The 21405-nt window shown below is 41.4% G+C and overlaps 1 protein-coding gene across 16 annotated transcripts in view; it reads left to right on the top strand.

Annotated features, from left to right (window-relative positions):
• Positions 1 to 21405, top strand: part of LOC130708315 (V-type proton ATPase subunit B-like) — a 186505-nt gene that overhangs the window by 129721 nt on the left and 35379 nt on the right. For 10 of the 16 annotated variants that reach the window (XR_009008524.1, XR_009008523.1, XM_057547635.1 and 7 more), the window contains exon 3: positions 10322 to 10515. Coding sequence is in view for 9 of the 16 variants with exons in the window: in XM_057547635.1 (XP_057403618.1) it covers positions 10322 to 10515 (194 nt within the window). In the remaining 7 variants the exon portion in view is untranslated. Of the gene's footprint in view, positions 1 to 10321; positions 10516 to 11208; positions 11580 to 18157; positions 18260 to 21405 lie in introns of those variants that run through there. The other 6 variants (XM_057547645.1, XM_057547643.1, XM_057547642.1 and 3 more) reach the window with 4 other exon arrangements.

The raw sequence follows: 21405 nt of genomic DNA, 5'->3' as shown, positions 1-21405 counted from the left end.
TTCCTGTAGCATTCCCATTTTGAAGTCTGGGATTGGGTTCCAGATAATACATTTAACAAAGTATCCCCTCTGAGGTCATACACCTTACCTTTTTATACAGAGAAACACAAATGACTGGAAATGCCTGAATGTATAATTTTTCAGAACTGATGGATTTTTTTTAAGGGGTAAACCACAGACACGTACATGTATTCATATACCTATTCAAGAAAATTGATGCCATTAGATAAAAATGTAAAGTTCTTGGGGCTTCCCTGATGGCGCAGTGGTTGAGAATCTGCCTGTTAATGCAGGGGACACGGGTTCGAGCCCTGGTCTGGGAAGATCCCACATGCCACGGAGCAGCTGGGCCCGTGAGCCACAACTACTGAGCCTGCGCGTCTGGAGCCTGTGCCCCGCAAGGGGAGGGGCCGCGATAGTGAAAGGCCCGCGCACCGCGATGAAGAGCGGTCCCCGCACCGCGATGAAGAGTGGCCCCCGCTTGCCGCAACTAGAGAAAGCCCTCGCACGAACCGAAGACCCAACACAGCCAAAAATAAATAATTAATAAATAAATAAAGTAGAAAAAAAAAAAAAAAAAAAAAACTTCCATGGTAGAAAAGGAAACTTCAGTTGAGTTTGTCCTTTAAAAAAAAAAAAAAAAAAAAAAAAAAAAAAAATGTAAAGTTCTTGAAGCTTTACATCTTTACAGTCAAATTGGGTTTGACTATTCATATTAGCTGAATTTGTTTCCATCAATATTAAATTGATATTTCCTAGAATTACAAGTGACCTAATATTTCTCATATAAAATCAAGATTGCTGAAATCTGTGTATTCTAAATAAGAACATGCTATAATATTGACTTCATTTTTTTCTTCTCAAAAATCTCCTAAAGGAACTTTATGCAGTTTATCCAAGTTTATTCAAAACAAAAGTTAAAAAACCAAAACCAAAAGTAAAAAAACTACCTTAGAGTAAACCACGCTGGACTTTCATTCTAGATCTTGCATGTGAAAATAACCTTTTGTTTTTACAATTATTGTTACTGTAGGTGACCCTTCATGAAACTGGCTTTAGCATTTCAGATGCTGCTTTCCAACTCCGGATAACATGTTCTTTTTAGCCACGTGACGTGTCCTCTTTAGTCACCGCAGGCCTGGTGGTGAGATGAGTGGTCTGGCCAGAGCTGATTGAGATTGATTAGGAGGAAGTGTACACACATTTTGTTCTCCTTTTTTGTTCCCCCAAAGTGCTTGCATAAACAATCATCCCCAGAAAGAGGGACAACTCCATTCATGGCCCAGATGCTGAAAATCACGCCCTCTAATGCGGCAAGCCACTCATCACTGACAGCGCAAATGAGACTGCTTTAAATTTAACTTGATCAAAAATGGCATATCAGATTACTATATTGTGTATTGCAAACAGAAAGTAGATGGAGACAAGCTGAACTGACTGGATGTTTTCTTTTCTCTTTGTAATTCTTCACCTTTCCCGTACCGAGACATTGATCATATTTCCTCACAACAGACTTATGTGTTGGTGGAGCCAGGAAAGATTTTGTCTAATGCTCCCAATACAATTGATGGCTGAGCATATTAGCAACAATTCTCAGTGTTAAGATATTTATTTCTCACTTTAGGAAGTACATTTACTAGTACAAGTTAATACTCCAGGTTTTAGCAGGAAATAAATACACATGATTCGATTAGCAGAAAATGCTTAGGCCTGGGCATCAGACACTAAATATTTTCTTATAACCTGGAACGTCTGATTATTTGGACTCTGCAATATCCCAAATAAGCTGTGATGTAAAATTCACTGTTTTTTACAAAGAAATGTTAGAAAATGGAAAGAGTGAATAATAATTTAAAATATCTAGACGTATATCAACTCCTGATATACATCAGAATATTACTGAATACATCAAAAATGTTTGATGCAAATCTTATAATAATAAACTTGTCCCTCATATTTTTTCATAAAATCGTAGTTCTCCAGTATTTCTATCTTTTATTCACAGGCTAGGTGCCTGGTAGAACTGGTCAGTATTCCCAAATACTAGTCTGAGCAATTCAGATGGCAATAAAAGGGCTTGCAAACCAGATTTTTATAAAGGCATATGAATGTACTGGGGACTTTTTGCCTCTGGATGTCAGATTTTTCATTCTGTTTATCTGTGCTTCCTAAAAGTTTTTAGACCTATTAGGGCCAAGACACATTCTTAATCCGATTTTTCTTAACAAATGATCCTGCAGATGCAACTGTGGGTATTGAGTGCAGTGGACAGGCCAAATGTAATAGCATCCATGTAAAATACACCCATGTACTACAGCACAGAGCACTGTCTTGGTGACGATGCAACTTTATTAAATCACGGCATGATGGTAGCATGTGAGAGGAGAAGCCCCGAAATCCCAGGGTTCGTGCAGACCCTGCCGTACAGTTGTCACACAGAACTCATCTGCTCAGGTTTTCCCATGGTCCTTTTCAAGGTCTGGAGTCTCCAGGTTACCTCCATAGAACCTAAGATGCTAGATGAGACAAACCAGAACAAACCAAACGTGTTTTTCAGCGTTGTCAACAACCTTCAGGGAGGCAATGTTGTCATTTCTCTCTACCAAGTAGCCCAAATTATAGCACTACCCCCAGAATAAGGCAATCCTCAGTCTCTTTTGAATTCAGTGGACTCCTTTGAATGGGTGAGCATCTTCCAGGGATGCTCAGATTTCTTTGTTCCTGCTTCTTTCCAAGACAGTGTTTGGGTTTACAGAAGGGCTGGTGCCCTCATGGAGCTGGATGGTGGGGCTTCTCACGTTGGGACTCAGCTCCTTGCTGTCTGCTGAAGGGAGTTTGTCTGCTTTTAACGCTGAGGGTTACTTGGCACCTGCTCCTGAAGCCTGTGGCGGATTTACCTCTTGGTAAGACCGTGTTCCCAGGGAACAGGTCATTGTTCCTTCCGGGATCTTTGCGATGTCACTTCTTGCCTCCCTGAAGCCTGACCATGAGTCTCATTTGGTTTCCAGCCTGAGCAGCCTTGGTTACAGGTTTAATTTGCCTTTGCCAAGTTGACCTTCTGTTCAGATCCAGTCAGACTCTCATCTCATTTCTGTGCCCCCTTTTGATGGCCTGTGGGCAGTCTGGTTCACCATGCCAAGGGGAAAAAGTTCGTCAAATGGTTTTTGTCCTGGCAGTTTAGTCCAGAAGTAACCTATCAATTCCACTCAGAGCTTGTTGGCCAGAGCTGGTCACATAGCCCCACCCAACCACCAGGGGGCGTGGAAATCGCAATCCTCCAAGTGCCTGGAAGGTAGAAGAAGGGAAATAGTTGGCAACCATTAGTGATGACTGCACAGCCCCCTACAAGGTGATCTCCCAAAATTCCAAATGGAAGCCAAGACAAAGCCCTTCCACAGCTTGCTTATTCCTCTCACTTTTCTGATCCCCCTGGGACTTCGTTCCTGAGCAAGGTGTCTGAATCACCCTCCCACCACCTTTTACCCTTCCTCCATTTCCTCTCTTTCCCACGATCGTCTGGGTTCCCATCTCTTCTTCCTGCCAAAGAGGGAGACATCACACGTCCTGTTTCCTATTTTCTTAGTTGGTCTTTGCCCTCCCTGGCTTCTCTAGGGCTTCATGGGATAATGATCACTGGCTAACAGGATTTACCGGAGAGGAATGAAAAACACAACAGTTTATCCTTGCAAAATTATGTCTGTGTTTATAATCTGCCCAGTAAGTATCTTATGGTGGCCACAATTTTGCCATAGTATTTTTCCAAGAGTAAGTACTGCCTATGACGTACTTGGCAACTTCCCAAAAGGTATGTGGAAGCCCTTCTAAGCACTATCCAAATTCAAAAATAGTTGTCTAGCAAATTCTACTCTGTTCTTTTCCAAAGTAATTCACTTTTATATCATGTATAATATACAGAAATGTTCATGAAAGTTATTTATTTAACAGTATGTATCCTTGACATACACCATGATGTCTTTGTTTACTCCACTTTTAACAAATATTATTGGCATCCCTATGGAGATATATTTTGTCCCATCACATATTGCTTTACTCATCCAATGCAATTGCATTACCTCTTGTAGGGATATTCCCTTTTTTTTGTTTGGAGTCACTGATGAAAGATGTACCAAGTGAGGTGACCTTCAATCCTGCCAAAGGGGTGAGGTTCAATTAGCAACCTTTCATGAGGCATCTGGGATCACTGATGATACATGGATCCTATGTTAAATCAAAGCACACAGGAGTCTTGAACTTCTGGTTTAACTTGTGGCACAGAGACTGGTCCAGGAAGACCACAGCCAGTGACAAAGGCTAATGGAATATCTCAGGGGACCCTGTGGTCAGCTACTCCCACCTTTGCTCTGAACATTAATGAGGAGCTTCTGGACTAGGGGCTGACTGGAAGATGGTATTTCAGGGGTTCCCTGTTCTCTCTGTCCTGTGATCCTTGCAGTAGACTCTTCCCTTGTTGCCACGTTTCCTCCAAGGAAATCCAGTGGAGCAGGCTTTTCTCCGACACAAAATAATGCCATACTTTGCTGGGGATGAATGCCTACACCCCAAAAAAATGCACCTTTGTCAGTAGTATTTACATTTTGTGATGCTTAGACCTCATCCTTTTTGCATTCTCATTTTACTACTCTATTTTGTATAGCAGCTCGTCTGTACATATCTCTTTTTATCCAAGGCTTCCACAGTGTGCTTACAAATTGTAATGAATTCAGCTACATAACATCACTAAAGAAAATGTAAGTTTTACCATCAATGGACTTTTTTTCCAAAGGCTTCTGGCTAACTGAGCAGTCAAGTATGGATGGATAGTTTAGTACTCATGGTTTTATTTCTAAGCATCTCACCCTTGCATTTCCTGACATGATCCTACACTGAATTTAATTAAAAAGAAAAAGGAGCTCTTGCCTTAAGAAGAGTAACGGTGTGTCCCTAGGAAGTGGTGGGGGCCTTGGAGCAGAACGCCTGGCCTCCTGCCCTTCTGGGCATCCTGGATTCCCCACTGTTCTCTACATATCAGAGGGAGATGCAGCTATTCTGAGTGGCCTCAAGAATGATCTGGAATCATATCTGTTCTGAATAACTCAGGGGGCCTCTGAAAGATGCACAATGATGCTTTTATAGAATTAGACCAGATCTCAGAGCTGCATCTCTCATAAACATGAAGATTTCACGGGAGATGCATGAATAAACTTGGTCATACATTTTATTCAGTCATGCATGAGGTATTTAGTGCATGTTCGGATGGTTTATAGGCTTGCTGGGCAATTCGTATTTTATTTCTAAGGTGAGAAATTAGCAAAATCATCTTATAGTCTTGTCAATACAGAACTTCAAACACATAAGAACTGCAAAGCCTGAGGTCAGTTCAGATCTGAATGCCTCTCTACTGTGTGTTTCTTTAATACTTGGTCAGGAGTGTCTATGAGAGAAGCAAAACAAAACACACAGTAGCAATGGATTTTTGTTTATTTTATGCAGAAAGAGCTGCAGTGATGAATGTTAATTGCCAAGGGCATTGAAAGTTGTCCCTCGGGACACTGCACACAGAACTTAAGGGAGTCACATGTGAACAGTCACACTGTGCTTTTTTTCTTTAATATCACTGGCATTTAATTTGAATCACAAATTAACAAGTATACACTTATTTTTTATTTAATTTTAAATTGTCTGTTTACAAAACCATTATAGGGTATGTCTGCATTTAGTACAGGAATCTGTTTTACAATTAGGCAGCTCTGTGTGATTTTTTTCATTATGGATGCACTTTTTGGAAAACTACCTGTTGTCTCCTGCTCAGGCTGCTAGCAGACTGCAGGAAGCACAGCAGAAAAGGAATCAGAGGTTACCTAGACAGGTCCAGAGGGAGGATTTCTGCATTTTTTTACATCCTGATAGCCAGAAATGGTATATGTAGATAGTTGGAATTGCTCCTTAAGAAATCAGAGCTGGAGCAAATGCTTAAATTTCCCTCAGCAATGTAGGCAGGGTTGTGACAAAAACACCAATATATAAATCCCAGAGATCTCTGAGTGGGATGGTCAGGGAGCATCCCCAGGGCCTGCCGCCCTATGGCCCCTTTTTCCTGGGAACATCTGTTACTCCTGCTTATCTCACCCTCTCCCCACTCACCCAGCCCCGCCTGGAATCTGGAATGAGTTTTCTGTGAATTAAGATGCATTTAAGTGAGGAAAGAAATACACAGAGCTTGATGAGCTCCCATTTGAGACAATGTAATGAAGATCTTGGAGGGAAACTTCCCTTGGTTACAATTTCAATTTAGCCATTTACTTGCTTGACATTTAGATGCCCTGGAGATAGGTTAGTCTGTTCACTTCAGATGATCCCACTTGACTTTGCTCCCTTCGGTATCTTTCTGCTCTGGACCTTGTTCCAACTTGAAGAAGGCATGAGCTATTCTCCTTTTCACCTCTGGGTAATTTCCACCTCTGGGTAATTTCCCCCTCTGCACAAAGCTGACACTCATTATGACAGTGCATGCCCCGTGGCCACCAGGGGCAGGGGTCATTTTCATCTTGATCAGTGACCAGAATAAATAAGGCCCTCGCTGAGAGTTTCCTGTTCAGCCTTTCCTCTCCCCAAAGACACAAGTCACTGCCTGTGTCTGAGCCAACGAAAGGTGGGGGAAACAATCACACAGGGATAACTAGAGACAGAAACCTTCCAATATATCTGCCAGTATATCAATATAAAAGACAAGTCTGGTATTGATAAGCAAACAATACTGAATAACTGACAAATCACAGGGATATGTTCTTAGAAGGGGTAGAGAATGAAAAGGGAGCTAAGCTTTAATAAAATACCCTCACCCGAACCTAAAATGATTGTTTTTTGCTTGTCTGCAAAGCAGAGACTGTAACACCCGTCCCACTTGCCGGGTGCATGGAGGAGTTGTGAGGTAGCACTTAGAGCATCTGGGAGGGTCCTGAACACATCACATGCTTGTGACAAGTTTTGGCTTTCCTCATTTTCTCTCCTTTATCTAGTATAAAGTGGCAGGTAACGGGCCATTCAGTAATGAAAAGACTGCAATGCCCCACACTCTGGATGTCACCCCTCTTTCACCATGACTGTCTCCCGTCTTGCGATCGTGTATGGGAGAGAAAGTATTGTGCTAGATGCTCTAACACAGCTTCTTGTTGAATTCTCATTGCAGCCCTAAAGCATACCTATCACACTTTGCTGGGAGGGATGTTTTGTGTTCAGTGTCCTAAGCTGTGGAACCTTGTTCTGTGCAAGTCAGACCCTCTGGACATGTTTTCCTTTGTATGAATTGTGACACTTTATTCAACTAAGGGGCTGAGGCAGGAGACAGGACGGTGACAATGGAAAAAGACAGTCTGTGGTGTGGTCAGGGGAAGAGCTGGGTGGGAGGGCAAGTGCCTTTCTTGTGGGTTCAGCACTGGTGACTCCAAAACAGTCATTGCAAATCCCTGGGCTCTGTTTCAGGGGGTGTTGGTTCCCAGGGGGAATTTACTGAAGATTTGCAACATTGAATAATGCAGGCTGATCAGTTTCAGAACCACCGCTCTGCAGCTAAGAGCTGGTGGGGCGGCTGTGCTCAAGCGTACCCACTTTAATGTTGTTTCAGTGTATTTTGTTTTGTTTTCCATTACAGAACAGTATCTCCCTTACCCGTCAGTAAAACTGTTCGGGGCTCCCTAACAGTCCTCAGGTTACATTTGTGCATTTCCCACTTTTTCCAGTCATTAGAAAAAAGGGCATCTACCCCAGTGGACTGCGTGCATGGGCGAATGCACAGTAATTCAGCATCATCACCCTACAGGGGTCTGGGGATTACACCGTGGCTGTGTTACCCAGCTGAAATGAATTGCTTTGCAGCACAGGGAATTCTGCAGTTTCATTACTTTATCAGAGTACCTACTTAATCAGATAGCTTAATTTGCATACCAGTAGCACCTTCTCACCACAGGTAAGGAATGTGAAATGTTCAAGGTTGATTACCTGCAGATGGTGAAGAGTGGTTGACAGAGACGTGGCTGCATCTGTGGGAGAGGCTGGTCCCAGGGCAGATGCTGGAAGCATGCTGACGCTTTTTACTCTGTTGCATTTCTGTACATGTGGTACCCGTGTTGATGATACTTCCCGCTTCAAGAGAGATTAAAGATGACAGAGAAAGATTGTGAAATGCAAAAAGAAGAAGTATCTTCAGTACATTCTTTACAACCTTGATACTAAGAATACAGGACATGTAGCAGTTTCTCAGAGATTGAAACTGATTCATATAAAACTTCAAATGTAGAACCTTTAAGTTAAAGTGTTCAGCTAAATGCCAACACCTAATTTCTGACTTCTTTTGGCAATTATTATAAAATTACAGGCAGTTGCAGAGTAATGTTACTTGGGACTGTTAGTTAACCCTCAGCTAGAACCCAGAAGGACTTATCATTCATCAAACGTTAGATGGGACCTTTGCACAAATCAGTAGAAGTAGCAGGTAGGTGTTGGGTGGTGATCAATCTTGTTATTAAAGACAAACAAAGACTGAAAACTATCACAGGTTGGAAGACACTAAGGAGACAAGGTGACTAAATGCAATGTGGGGTTCTGGAACAGAAAAAGGGAGTTAGTTAGTGGAAAAACTAGAGACATCAAAATAAAGTTTGTCGTTTTGTTACCATTGTACCAGTGTGAATAGCTTAGTTTTGATCAAAATACTATGGTGATGTCAGATATTAACATTAGGACACATTGAGTAAAAAGTAGACAGGAACTCCCTATCCCATCTTTGCAACTCGTTTGTAAATCTGAAATTATTTCAAAATAAAAAGTTTAATAATGCATTACAGAACAGCCAGAGTTGTGGCATGTTTAAGATGTGGATCAAAGGAAAAGACATTGTGCTTGTGGTTGAGAGGACATTTTGGAATTTTGGAATAAAGATTGCAGGAAATGAGGAAATCTTAGAAAGAATTTGAGTTTTAAAGAATTTGTAAGCTTTAAATTTTGCTAAGGGTTATACACGTAGTGCCGCTAGCGGAGGACATAGTGGAGCAACAGATGTGCTCACTTGCTAGTTTCACCTCCACACCCTGATGTAAGCGCTCCACTTCCATTTTCCTTTGAGCTCTCTTGTAACCACGTCACACACCTCCTGACGTGTACTTGGTCGTAAGAGCTTTTGTAAACAGGACATGGATGTTAATAATAGCCCCTAATAAAAAAGATAATAAATGTTGTCTAAAGTGTCAGACCTTATTATGAGAGCCTCAAATTAGATGTCAGGACGATGGGGAAAATTTTTTTTAAAGCTAGTTTTTTTGTGTTAAGGACTGTTTACATGACACTGTGTTTTCTAGACATGGATAATTAGCAAAATATCAGTTCCAGAATGCATTTCAAACCTGTTTCCCAATTTTTATATTGCATAATAATTTAAATTCAGAAAATTTAATATGACATCTAAATCCAAATTCAAAACTCATGTTTCTGTTAAACTAGAAGAACAAAATATATCAATAATACATTCACAGGTATCCCTAATTCTTCGGTGTCTCACAGGCACTGGAGAAAACAAAGCACAGTAATTTCCACTCTGCGTCTATTGTCTTGAATACCTGAGAAACTCCTCCCCATTCACTTCCTCTGGGTTCTCGCTCACCCTCCTTGCTGCCTTTTTAGAACTCTCCCTCCCTGCACAGAAATCACTTTCACCTCCACCCCTCCCATATTGCATTTCAAATTGTTCTTTGAAATGTCTGCTTCCCCTATGAGTCTGTAAGCACCATGAATGTAGGGCTATGCCATAGCCATCTTTGTTATCCCAACATTCAACATTGTACTTCCTCATGCTGGGAATCCACAATTAAGGTTTTCTAGCTTTATTTTCCAACAAAGGAAAGTTTGTTATTTTCCAACAAAGGAAAGTTTGCCCTTTGTTTATGTCCAACAAAGGGCAAGTCATGCATTGAAGCCAATAGAGACACTAGTTCCAAGCACTGATGTAATGGCATGGTGTTTAGTTGTCCACCTATTACATTAAGCAATTTCACTTAGCGGGACACCCCAATACCAGAGAGTCAGGGGTTATGAACTAAGAAACGAAACAATTAATATAGGCTTCATCCATTTACATTTAACTTGTATTTTTATTTTGTGTTTGTGTGTGTGTATGTGAGTGTGTTTGTATAATTCTGAGGCATTACATAATGCAGAATTTGAAACTATGATTTTCATAAATCTTATTTGTGACCCCATTCTTACAGGTTAATATAGATTTCAAAGATTTCTCTGTCTTTACTGATTTTCTTCTTTTTATTCCCACAAAAAGGAGCTGGTGGCTGGTCTCCCCTTGTGTCAAATAAATACCAGTGGCTGCAGATTGACCTTGGAGAAAGAATGGAGGTCACAGCTGTGGCCACCCAGGGAGGATACGGGAGCTCCGACTGGGTGACCAGCTACCTCCTGATGTTCAGCGATGGCGGAAGGAACTGGAAGCAATATCGACGAGAGGAAAGCATCTGGGTATGTGCTTTATTGAAAAGCAGTCTGTCGGAGTATGAATTATGCCAGTTACTGCATGTTGCTGCCCATCTGTCAGATCAAGTATAGAAACAGAGCCTCCTAAGTTACTTGAAAATGTTTCCACTGAATGTAAGCCACATGTGACGTTCCAAAATACACCGTCCATGGCTAATTTATGAAATAAGTAAAACAATTTTATAATGTAGGGAAATATTGAAAATGTCTTCCCATTATTCCTTTAAATAGTGTGAAGTCTAAGGAATAAATAAGTCACATACAACTGATTTTATTTTTGTTTTATAACAAACACAATAGTTTATATTGCCTCAGCATTTTTAAATAAAGCGAATTCATTTTCTCTGTGCCCTCTGATAAACTGAAATTTCTGAAAGACCCTGAACATGTAAAAATAGATGTAATGGAGAGTCTCTCTGTGGAGGACTTGTTGAGGGATATGTTGAGTTCCTGCTCCAACAGGAACTTGGGCACCATGTGGCCCCTTGTAATTTATGGACAATAGATCCCTAGGATTCTTTGGAATCATAACTATTTTACATTAGTGACATAGTTCCTACTTCTGATTACATATCCATGCTTCTTTTAGAAGAATTAAATTTTGTTTGCTTAACTTTTTGAATATTAAAATTTATGTAATTTATTCTTTATTTAGCATTTCATATCTTTAAATCACAGTCTGCTCTGAATGAGAAGCTCTAAAAGTAGAGTGTTGTAAAGGTCTGCAGCAGGTTTGCAATTGGCTGATGGGGTGTGGCCTGAAGATTCATCAGGTGGAGAAGAAATTACTTTTTTCTTCTTATTAAAAATATAATTTAGATGGTTGCCAAGAGCCAGGGGAAGGGAGTAATGGACTGTAAGTGTTTTAATGGAGACAAAGTTTCAGTTTGAGAAGATGAAAAAGTTCTTGAGATGGAAGGTGGTGGTGTTTGCACAACAATGTGAATGTTAATGTCCAGAACTGTACACTTAAAAGTGGCTAAAATGCTAAACTTTTTGTTATGTATATCTTACCACAATAAAAAATACACAGTGTATCTTCCATTTAATTTAGGCTAAGAATGTTGTATAACTTAAAAAATTTTTTTTCTTAATTGTCAGAGTAAGAAGAAAATGGTCAGCTAAAAAGCCGTTATGTCTTAGCACATAGCTTATCTATAAAAGTAACAGGCAACAAAATGATACTATTCGTTGTGTAACAAACTGCCCTCATTTAAATTTCCTTAGAACTCTGTAACTTATTATAACTTAATAGATTGTGGTCTACTTAATTTCTTATCCCTGGAGCTTTTATTAGTTAGTCAATAAATGTTGATGCAAATTGAATCAAGAAAAACTAGTTAGTTGTCTAATACTAGATAAAAGAACAAAGTGGGAAGGGCTATGTGAGTGTTTTTAGGGCTGGCTGACCTAAGGTTTCCAAACAAGTAATTGCCATGTGTATGATCCGAAGCAGATATTAATGTTGTGCTTATTCTAAGAACACCAAGTCCAAAGCAGGGTTAAGGTCAATATTGCTTAAGTAAGTTAAAGCTTAATGAAACATCTACTTACATAGAGAACTTTTGTTCAAACTTAAATATTATTTTTCAAAATTAGTTAACTAATAGTTAATGCCTACTTATTCTTCATTGTATTAATTAAGGTTCATATTTTCGCCCCGCTCCAATCCCATTTGATTGAGCAACTCTAACAATTCTTGTTTTTAGTTAAGCAGGTTGGAGAGGAATCATATGTAAGCATCACCCTCTGCTGATTTCTTTAAAGGTCAGGCACCCTTGGGGAAGTAGGGTCAAGAATATAGTGGCATTATTAATCCTAGATCATGCAGGTGAGGACAGAAGTGGACCCCTCAATCCTATCCATCCTATCACACAATAAACATGGGTAAAGTGGCCTGCCTTACACTCCTGCTGAGCTTGCATCCCTCCCTGTGTCCCCAGCACTTCATGGTGCCTGGGGCCGAGCACGTTGGTAAATGTTTGCTGAATTAAAACGAATGAGTGGAATCTACGTTCTGGCAGGATGCCTTCCTTAGCTCCCTGCTCTGTGCTTCTCTGTAGCCCTTGGTCTCAACTTAGTGATCCTTGAAGCTCCAGTGGAGGTGTTTCTCCTCTCTTACATTTTGAGCTCCTTTAGGAAAAGGGCTCATCCTCACATCTTCTGCGTGCACCACCGTGGGTTAAGTGAATTCATCTCCTAATCTGGGCCCAACTATACACAACTGGCATTGACAGCAGTAAATCACACTAGTTGATGATTCTGACATTATACTCACAGTTTCTTTAAAAAGATTGGGCTGGTTTGGCTGCTTTCCAGACCCCTCACAAAATGTCAGCTGCTCTTAAAAATCAACCATACACCTTACCAGAGGTTCTACCCCTTCTTCACGTGGTTGTTTTAGATATGAATTGCTGATGTTAACTTGAGAATGAATTTAAGATTTTAAAAAATGTCCTTGAGATATTATACTCTTCATTAGTGACAGTAATATGTTTATTCGTGGTGCCATTTACTTAGTTTCCTATCGCTGCTGTAACACATTTTCATGGATTTAGTGACCTAATACAAGGCAGAGTTATTATGTCATAGTTCTGTAGGTCTAAAGTACAGTAGACCTGGCTGGGTTCTCTGCTTAAGGCATTTTTCCTGGAGGCTCTGGGGAAGACTTGTCCTTCAAGGTGTCTGGAGATTCCCAGAACCTTCCCCAGGTTCCATGATTTGCTGGGAGGATTCACAGGACCAGTGTGTAGTCATACAGCTATGATTTAGCACAGTGAAAGGACACAGAGCAAAATGAGCAAAGGAAGAGGGTGCTTGGGGTGAAGCCCAGAGGAAATCAGGCCCAGGTTTCTACAGTCCTCTCCCAGGGAAGTCATACGGGACTAGCTTAATCCCCCAGCAGTGAGTTATAGAAACCCACATGGAATATTACCAACCAGCTGAGCTCATGTACTGGGGGCTGGTCATATAGGCACCCTCTGCCTTGCATGTAACAAAATCCCAGACTCCCAGAAGGAAGGCAGGTATTGAGTATGAACCACAGTGTCTGAACAAACATTAGGCACAGTAAGCCACCTTTATCATTAGAGTCTTGGGAATGGGCCAGCCTTGCAAGCAGGCCTTTCCGAGGGCAGCAGTCAGGACTGCCCTCCTGATGCTTCTGCATACACACTCACGCACTTCCTTGTGGGTGTAGGACTGAGACACTGATCTCCTGTAGGTTGCCAGCTGGGGGCTGGTCTTTGCTCCTAGAGGTTTCCCACATCCCTTATGCTTTCTGTGTGGCCTGTTCTTGCAGCAGCGGGTCAAGTCCCTTTCATCTTTAAATTGCTCTTTGTTCTTGTTCTCCTTCTGCTTCACCTCTCTGATTTCCTCTTCTTCTAGCTGGAGAAAGTCCTCTACTTTAAGGGCACATGTGGTTAGACTGGATCGACTTGGGTAATCCAGGACAGTCTTCCTAACCATAATCCCATCTGCAGAGTCCCTTTTGCCATGCAAAGTAACATATTCACAGTTCCTTTCTTTAGGGCCTGGACATCTTTGAGGCCTTTCTGCCCACCCCACTGTATTTATACATCTCTGATTTTTTTTTCTTTCTGCATTTGGTATCCTTTCCTAGCAAACACATTTCTCATTGGATCTGAAGATGTTTTCCAGAGTCATATGAAGTCATGTTGCAGGGGTATCTGAGCACCTGCTCGCAGTTGGTGTGTCACAGGTGTCCCCCCTGAGAGGCTGCTGCCCCGCCATCACTAGTGTAGCTCTCACCCACAGCAGTGTCCCCAGCTTATGGTCTCGCTGATGCAACCTTGACCCCCAGCAAGAAAGACTGTGTATTGGCTTTCTTCTCAGGAAGCCTCCTTCTACTTTTATAAGAAAGTCCAAATCAAGCACTCCTTCTCTGGCCTTAAAAGTTTTGTGGATGTTCTCCCTGTCATAATTATTTTAAGTGACTTTTCTTGTTCTTCTGGGTCTATCTGCTGTCTGTGCTAACTTTGTCCACTAATACATGTTAAGTCTTTCCAAATTCCAAAAACTCTGAGAAAAAGGTCTATCCTAACTCCTTACTGAAAATGGACATGAGATGAGAATAAGACAAAAAGTCTTTACTTATGTTACTTTGGGCAAGTTGTCCATATGCTTTGCCACATGTCTGCCATGGAATATTAATTAATATGTGAAATGCAATGTATACCTCTCTAAATTCTCAAAATTATAAAATTGAGACATGGCTGGCCACAAAGTCTTTGACTAAAGGATTTGAGGACTGCAGGTCCAGTTACTGAAGGCTAGTTATCCAAATTGACTTTCTTAAAAAAAGAAATTATGTTCTTCACTGGTGATATGTTCCACTTTAATATTTTTTCTTAAGGAGTGACTGCTTCCATGGCTGAACTGGATTTCTATGTGAAAATAACCAAAAAAATTAAACAAATACTCAGATCTGTGAAATACATTCCAAAAGGGTTTTATTTAAATGGAAATATAGGCATGTGTCTTACATGACAGAAAAGGCATCACCAAGGGATGCAGTACATCTCAGGACATACAAACTCTTTTGATGTGCAGAGTAAATGTCCTCACTTGAAATGTAGTGGAAGAAGTATCACTATTTGAACAAGTTTAGAAGGGGTGCATTTCCTATACGATGTGAACAATCATGGTTTATATCGGTCATTTAGTAAACCAGGTGGCTTGACCAAGCTTGGTGCTAAACGTCCATAGGACTTAGAAGATGAGTTTGCAACTTCAGCCCAACTAAATCAGGAAGTGGCCAGAGTCTTAGGACGCTGAGGATCATAGAACAGCATTGCAGTGAGCAGTGCAGCAGATCAGTGATCACTGACAGAGCTCATTAATGTTTATTTTCTACTGTTTCCCTGAGAATATGTCAGCCAGCACTTACATCAATCTACTGTGACTCTTAGATTCATTACAAGAATTTTGTGGGGCAGCCCTTGCGAACCAGGATTCTTACGTGCAAGCTAATGTGAGCTCTGAGCTCCCTGGGGGCCTCTGGACCAGGCTGGGGAGAGGTGTGGGCGCCAACCACTGTCCTGCTCTGAGTCTGGGTCTGTGAGCATCCCTGGTGGGCAGGAGAGGTCTGTGAGTGGGCAGCCTAGAGCGCTGGCAGTATTCTAGAGGGGTGTTGGGGCAGCTCCATCACCACCCTCCTGGGCACCTATTTGGTCTTCTTGGGACCCTCTAGCAAGCCTTGTCCTTCCCAGACCACCTGCCTGCCCTGACTCTGTCTCTTCTCCCTCCCCGTTCCAGTTGTTTGGGAACAATGGGCTGCCTCAATGAGGGCCAGGCCAATACCCACCTCTCCTCTCGGGAGACCGTGCCTAATGGTGTCCACTGCAATGGTGTCCTCTGTTGAGGCTTATCTGGCCCAGGGACCACTGGGTCCCTATTGGCCATGGGGACCTTTCCTCCTGCAGTTCCTGGGTGTTTTTTCTTCTATTTTATCAATACTTTGTCTTCATTCTCATCTCCTTACTATTTCTCCCTCTTCTCCTCTATCCTTCTATTCTTTCCTTATGTATTTTTTCACCTTTCATTAAATACTTTTCTCCTTATTTCTCTCTTCTCTCTCCATTTTCCCCTATATCCCTCTTCTATCTGTATTGTTACAAATTCTAGAAAATCAACTTGAATCAGTCTAGGTAATTTGGGAATCCGACCACACGGAGAAGGGGAGGATTTAGCTGGGTCTCTGGAATGGCTGTAACTAAGAGGCAGCCCTGCCCTGTGCCTTCTGTGGATTAGCTTCTGGCATTCATTTTCCTATATTGGTTCAAAAATCTGAGGAAATGCTCGGACTTACTTGGCTCTGGCTGAGGGGAGTCTCAGATCTCACCACCTGTGAAGAGCTGATCTGATCAGGACGGCTCCCAGGCCACCCTACACTTAGCACCGAAGCCCCTGGATTGGGGGGTGGGGCCATGTAAAGACTTGATGTCCACCCTAATGGGGGCACTTAGAAGGGAGGGATGCTGGGAGGGCCATATTATCAAATTTCCTGTTCTTTGTCTCTCTCTCTCTCTCTCTTTCACTCTCTCTCCATGACCTTTTGCTTTCTTTTCTATTTCTCTGCTTTCCTCTTCTTATACATCTTATCTTTCTACTCCTCGCCTTCCTTTTTTCTCTATGAATTAAAGGACCTAGATTGCTATGAGTCCTGCTACTCAACATGTAACCTACGGACCAGCAGCATCACCCGGGATCTTGATACAAATATGGAATCTCAGCCCCCACCCCAACCTATTGAATAGAATCTTCATTTTAACAAGATGAGCAGGGGATTCCAGTACAAGCTAGATTGTGAGAAGCACTGACTGGGATGAACCAAGTCCCATCTGTGGGGGAAATTGTTTTGCCCCTTAACTATCCTCCAGCTGCCTGGATCAGAGGAGACTGTGCCGCCTGCTCTAGGATGCAGCTTATCCCACGCACGTGTTAGCCTGAACAGGTGATGCTCTCTGTAACAGGGCCTCAGGAAGCTTGCTCCAGTGCCCTCTGACTGCAAGACACCCTCTTTCTCCCTGATAGTCACCAACCTAGGGGGGCGGAGCCCAGGTATTTTCTCATTGTTATCAGTGAATAACAATCAAGTGGTTAAAGTTAGTCCTATCTTTGAGAACTATAATATTTCCTGAATCGCTATACTCTGCATTCATTAGGAGTTTATTCTTCATATTAAAAACTCATCAGAACTCTAATTCAGAAGTTATATCCTTTATGAATTTAAGATGGAAATTGTTATTCAAAATGCATTGAATTAAACTTAGAATTTAAGTGCATTTTTCTTCCTATGCAGGCCCTTTGTGTGAAAAAGGCATTCTTCTAGGAAAGGACTGGCAAAATATATTTGAGAAAAATAAGAAAAGAAATTACTTGAAATAAACATAAGTTCTAGTATAAATAATTCTATTTAATAGATTTCTTTCGCCTTGAAAAAATAGGTAGCAGTAGGTCCTTAAATGAATATAAAATAGACATAGCAAATCGTTTGAACCTTTGTTCTTCTCTAGATCATTTCCAACCTAGAACACCAAGTAGACTAATTAATAAGGCTAATTAATATTGTATTGAAAGATTCACAACAATCTCACAGTGCTCTAAGAGAGCAACAAGGGTGACCCCAAATTTGCAGGGCAGAAAAAAGACACGGAAATACTGGAAGCATGGGGGTTGGAAAGGGGACTGTTTGTTATACCTGCACCACTTCATTTATTTAAGAGAAAGAGCTGATGCACATATGGCAAAATATTTACCTTGTTAAAATAAATCTAGATTATCAGTACATGCATATCTGTTTTGGGGGGATGTTTGAAATATTGCATAATCAAATTAATAAAGAATATTGGATTCAGGTTTAAAAGAATTACGTTTACTCGGTATAAATAGAAAGATCATATGACTGTGTAGTTTCAGAATAAAGAGGGATAAGAACAGTGTCAAATCATAATAAGAAAAACTGGACTCAGAGATAAGGAGGGTTTGTATGTAAGGAAGCAGACACTCTGCTAAGTGTGAAGCTCTATTGGTAGAAGGAGCAGAAATTCTCTTGACAGAGATTCCTGCTAATTCAGTCATTTAAATATATGTTGGTTTATTTCAGGTCTAGGTTAATACATTTATTGCTAATGAGTTGATGACTCAACAGAGCCAAGCCCCACATCAGGGAGGAGGTTGCAAAGAAGGGTCCATCCTACCACATCAGGTAAGAGGTTGCAAAGAAGGGTCTGCAGAGTGTGCCTTGGCTGTCTGAGGCTTGTGCCAGCTCCAGGCTTGCCGATTTCAAGTTTGGCTCTGAGACTGGGTGGTTTTGGGCAGAATAGGAGCAGCATTTCAATGATTCTGTATCGATCTCTTCCATGTACTTGGCCTTGTCAGGGACACGGCCCTCTCCTTCCTAACCATTCACCTCATTACGTCAAGCGCATTGATCCCCGAGGCAGTGACTGTGTACCATGGACAGTCTTGTTGATTGCACTTACCATTGTGGACCACAGTTGAATTTTCTGTACATGTCTCCCCCTCCTGGGCTCTGACAGCCATTAGGTCAGGGGTTAATCTCCTCAGAGGGCCAGGCCTATTACAGATTCTCAATAAGGAGTTGTTAGATTGAGTTAAGGAAAAGTTGCTGTTCTCAAACAGACCTCAACCCAGATGGTTAGTTAAGTTAAAACTTAGCCAACTGTGTGATGCTGCTTGTGTGATGGGAGGCTTTCGGTGCCAAGCCTGAGTGTAACAAGAGGCTTCACACTTCTTCCCCACAAAGTTGTACAAGGACGATGCCCTACTGGACCTGAGAGAGAGGTGGTTGCATTTGCCCTTCATCGCAGGTCTCAGTGACAATAGAGATAAAAGCTGGATTTGGTCTGTCGACAACTCTCAGAGCAGCTGAAAAGGTTGAGGCAGAGAAGTGAATGAGACACCTGAGCTGCTACCACAAAGTAGCCGATGGGTCCCTGGAAACCCAGGATCCAGTAACAACTGCCTCTTGCCAGGGCCAGCTGCATTCGGTGGGTGTGGAGCGCCCTTCCTTCCATTTGTCGATTACAATCCTTCCCAACTTGAAAACCTTCACTCAAATCCCTTTTACTCTGTACTAAAATTGTGTAGACACGCCCTTCTTTTTCTACTCCTAGGATTTTTCATTTTTATTTCTCAAGTATTACTTTTCTTTTGCCATATTTATTCACCTCGTGCTTATTTCACATCAATTCTGGCATCAGGGACTCCAGCTTGTTTATCCCGATATCCTTTGTACCTACTTTATTGCTTTGCAAAAGTAACGATTTTGCTCATTTGAATTGCCAGGTGTTATCAGGTTGGGAGGGAGGGGTGTGGTGGTGAGTAGAATTTTAAATATGCAGCAGGATAAATAGCAACTCCTGAGACATCTTACAAATGACAGTTTTACTTTTCCTGGAATGAAGTAGTTCCAGAAGTGGTGTTATTAGAGATATATGGAAATTAGGATATATTTTATGAAAAAGGTAAATCTTAAACAGTAATATGAACAGAGTATGGCAGAGTTGTGGGGGAAATAGCTTTAGAAGTAGACTTTTTTATTCATTTGGGAGATGGCAAAAGTATTGTTTTTGATCAAGAAAAGTAAATGATGGAAAAAGTGAATTTTTACCAAAAAAGGTGCTCCGGCAGCAGACTCATTGAAAGGAAGTGCTGCAGAGCCAAGTTTTGGGAAGGTGGAAGGCAGGACAGCCCAGGGAGCATCTCGCCAGGGTTTCATGGAAATTCTTCCTCGTGACTGCAGTTCTGGCAGCTTAGCTTCATAGGATGTTGTACTAATAGTGGGTCTCATAGGGAACGACAGGCAAAGTCTACAAATTCTACAATTTGCACACATAATGTCAATGTACAGAAGGCACAGATATGGTATGTACTTCAGGCTATTCATGGGTGATTTCCTGGGTCTGTTGTTTTGACATAAAAGACTCAAGTGGTTTGGTACCAAACTAATTGGGATCTTGAGAAAATGGCCCACAGCAGAGGTGGAGTGTTTAGAGCACTGCTGTGTTCACAGCCCTTGATAACTCCTATGGTTTCTGCACTCTGCAGTCCTATGCCACTTAACAGTTAGAACACTTTTCTGCCTTTGTTGCAGACCACATTTTATATATTTGTATAGACAAAAGCAATGATGAAATTTTAAAATTTTGCAAAACAGGAAGACAGGCTTTGAGTACTTCTTCTTTTTTTTTTTTTTTTTAATTTATTATTTATTTATTTATGTCTGTGTTGGTCTTCATTTCTGTGCGAGGGCTTTCTCTAGTTGTGGCAAGCGGGGGCCACTCTTCATCGCGGTGCGCGGGCCTCTCATTATCGCGGCCTCTCTTGTTGCGGAGCACAGGCTCCAGATGCGCAGGCTCAGCAATTGTGGCTCACGGGCCCAGTTGCTCTGCGGTATGTGGGATCTTCCCAGACCAGGGCTCGAACCCGTGTCCCCTGCATTGGCAGGCAGACTCTCAACCACTGCGCCACCAGGGAAGCCCCGAGTACTTCTTTTAATATTAATATCACAGTCTCAAAACTCTGAGATGTTGAGAATTTCTGATCAGCAAACCTCAAACTTTCAGAGTGGCTAAGATTAGGGCAGCAGTTGAGAAGCTGGATGCTGTTCAAGCATGTTTAAGGGTCTCAGACAGAGAGAAATATTGGTTTAGACCAGGGGCCAGCCAACTTTCTCTATAAAGGGACAGATAATAAATATTTTTGGTTTTGTAGACCATGCAGTCTCTGTTGTGACTGCTCAACTCTGCTGTTGTGTGAAAGTAGCCAGAAGCAATATGTAAATGAACGAGTGTGGCAGTGTTCCAATAAAACTTTATTTAAAAAGCCACACAGCCAGCTGGTTCTGGGTTTAGGTTGCTTACCCCTGGTCTAGTCCACTTTGTATCTATTTAAGGTATGATGTACGGATTCAGTATGAAGAAATGAAAATTACAACATCAGTGTGACACAATGTAACCTCTCCCACTTGAACTCCACAAAACCTTTGCTAATACTCTTGCTTAGGACAGTCCTTTTCAAACTGTGTCCTAGAAAAACTTTCTTTTCATTTTAAATGTATGCATGTAATTTGATGTCTTTCAGAATAAGATATCGATAGTATACATCTGATCTATGATATTATTACATAGCATTTAGCATAAAACTAAGGTTAAAAAGAGAATCAATTTAAAGAAAACTATTAAACCAATAAGAAGTGTTATACTGAGTACTTAGTGAGTGCCTGACACTGCTTCATGCGCTTTACACATATTTATTAAACACATCCTCACAACAGCCCTCTTATGCCCAGTTTACAGAAAAGGACACTGAGGCATGAAAAGTTCAAGT

The sequence above is a fragment of the Balaenoptera acutorostrata genome, chromosome 6 (assembly GCF_949987535.1).
Source record: "Balaenoptera acutorostrata chromosome 6, mBalAcu1.1, whole genome shotgun sequence".
Classification (NCBI taxonomy): domain Eukaryota; kingdom Metazoa; phylum Chordata; class Mammalia; order Artiodactyla; family Balaenopteridae; genus Balaenoptera; species Balaenoptera acutorostrata.
This window is presented reverse-complemented; position numbering and strand designations above follow the sequence as displayed.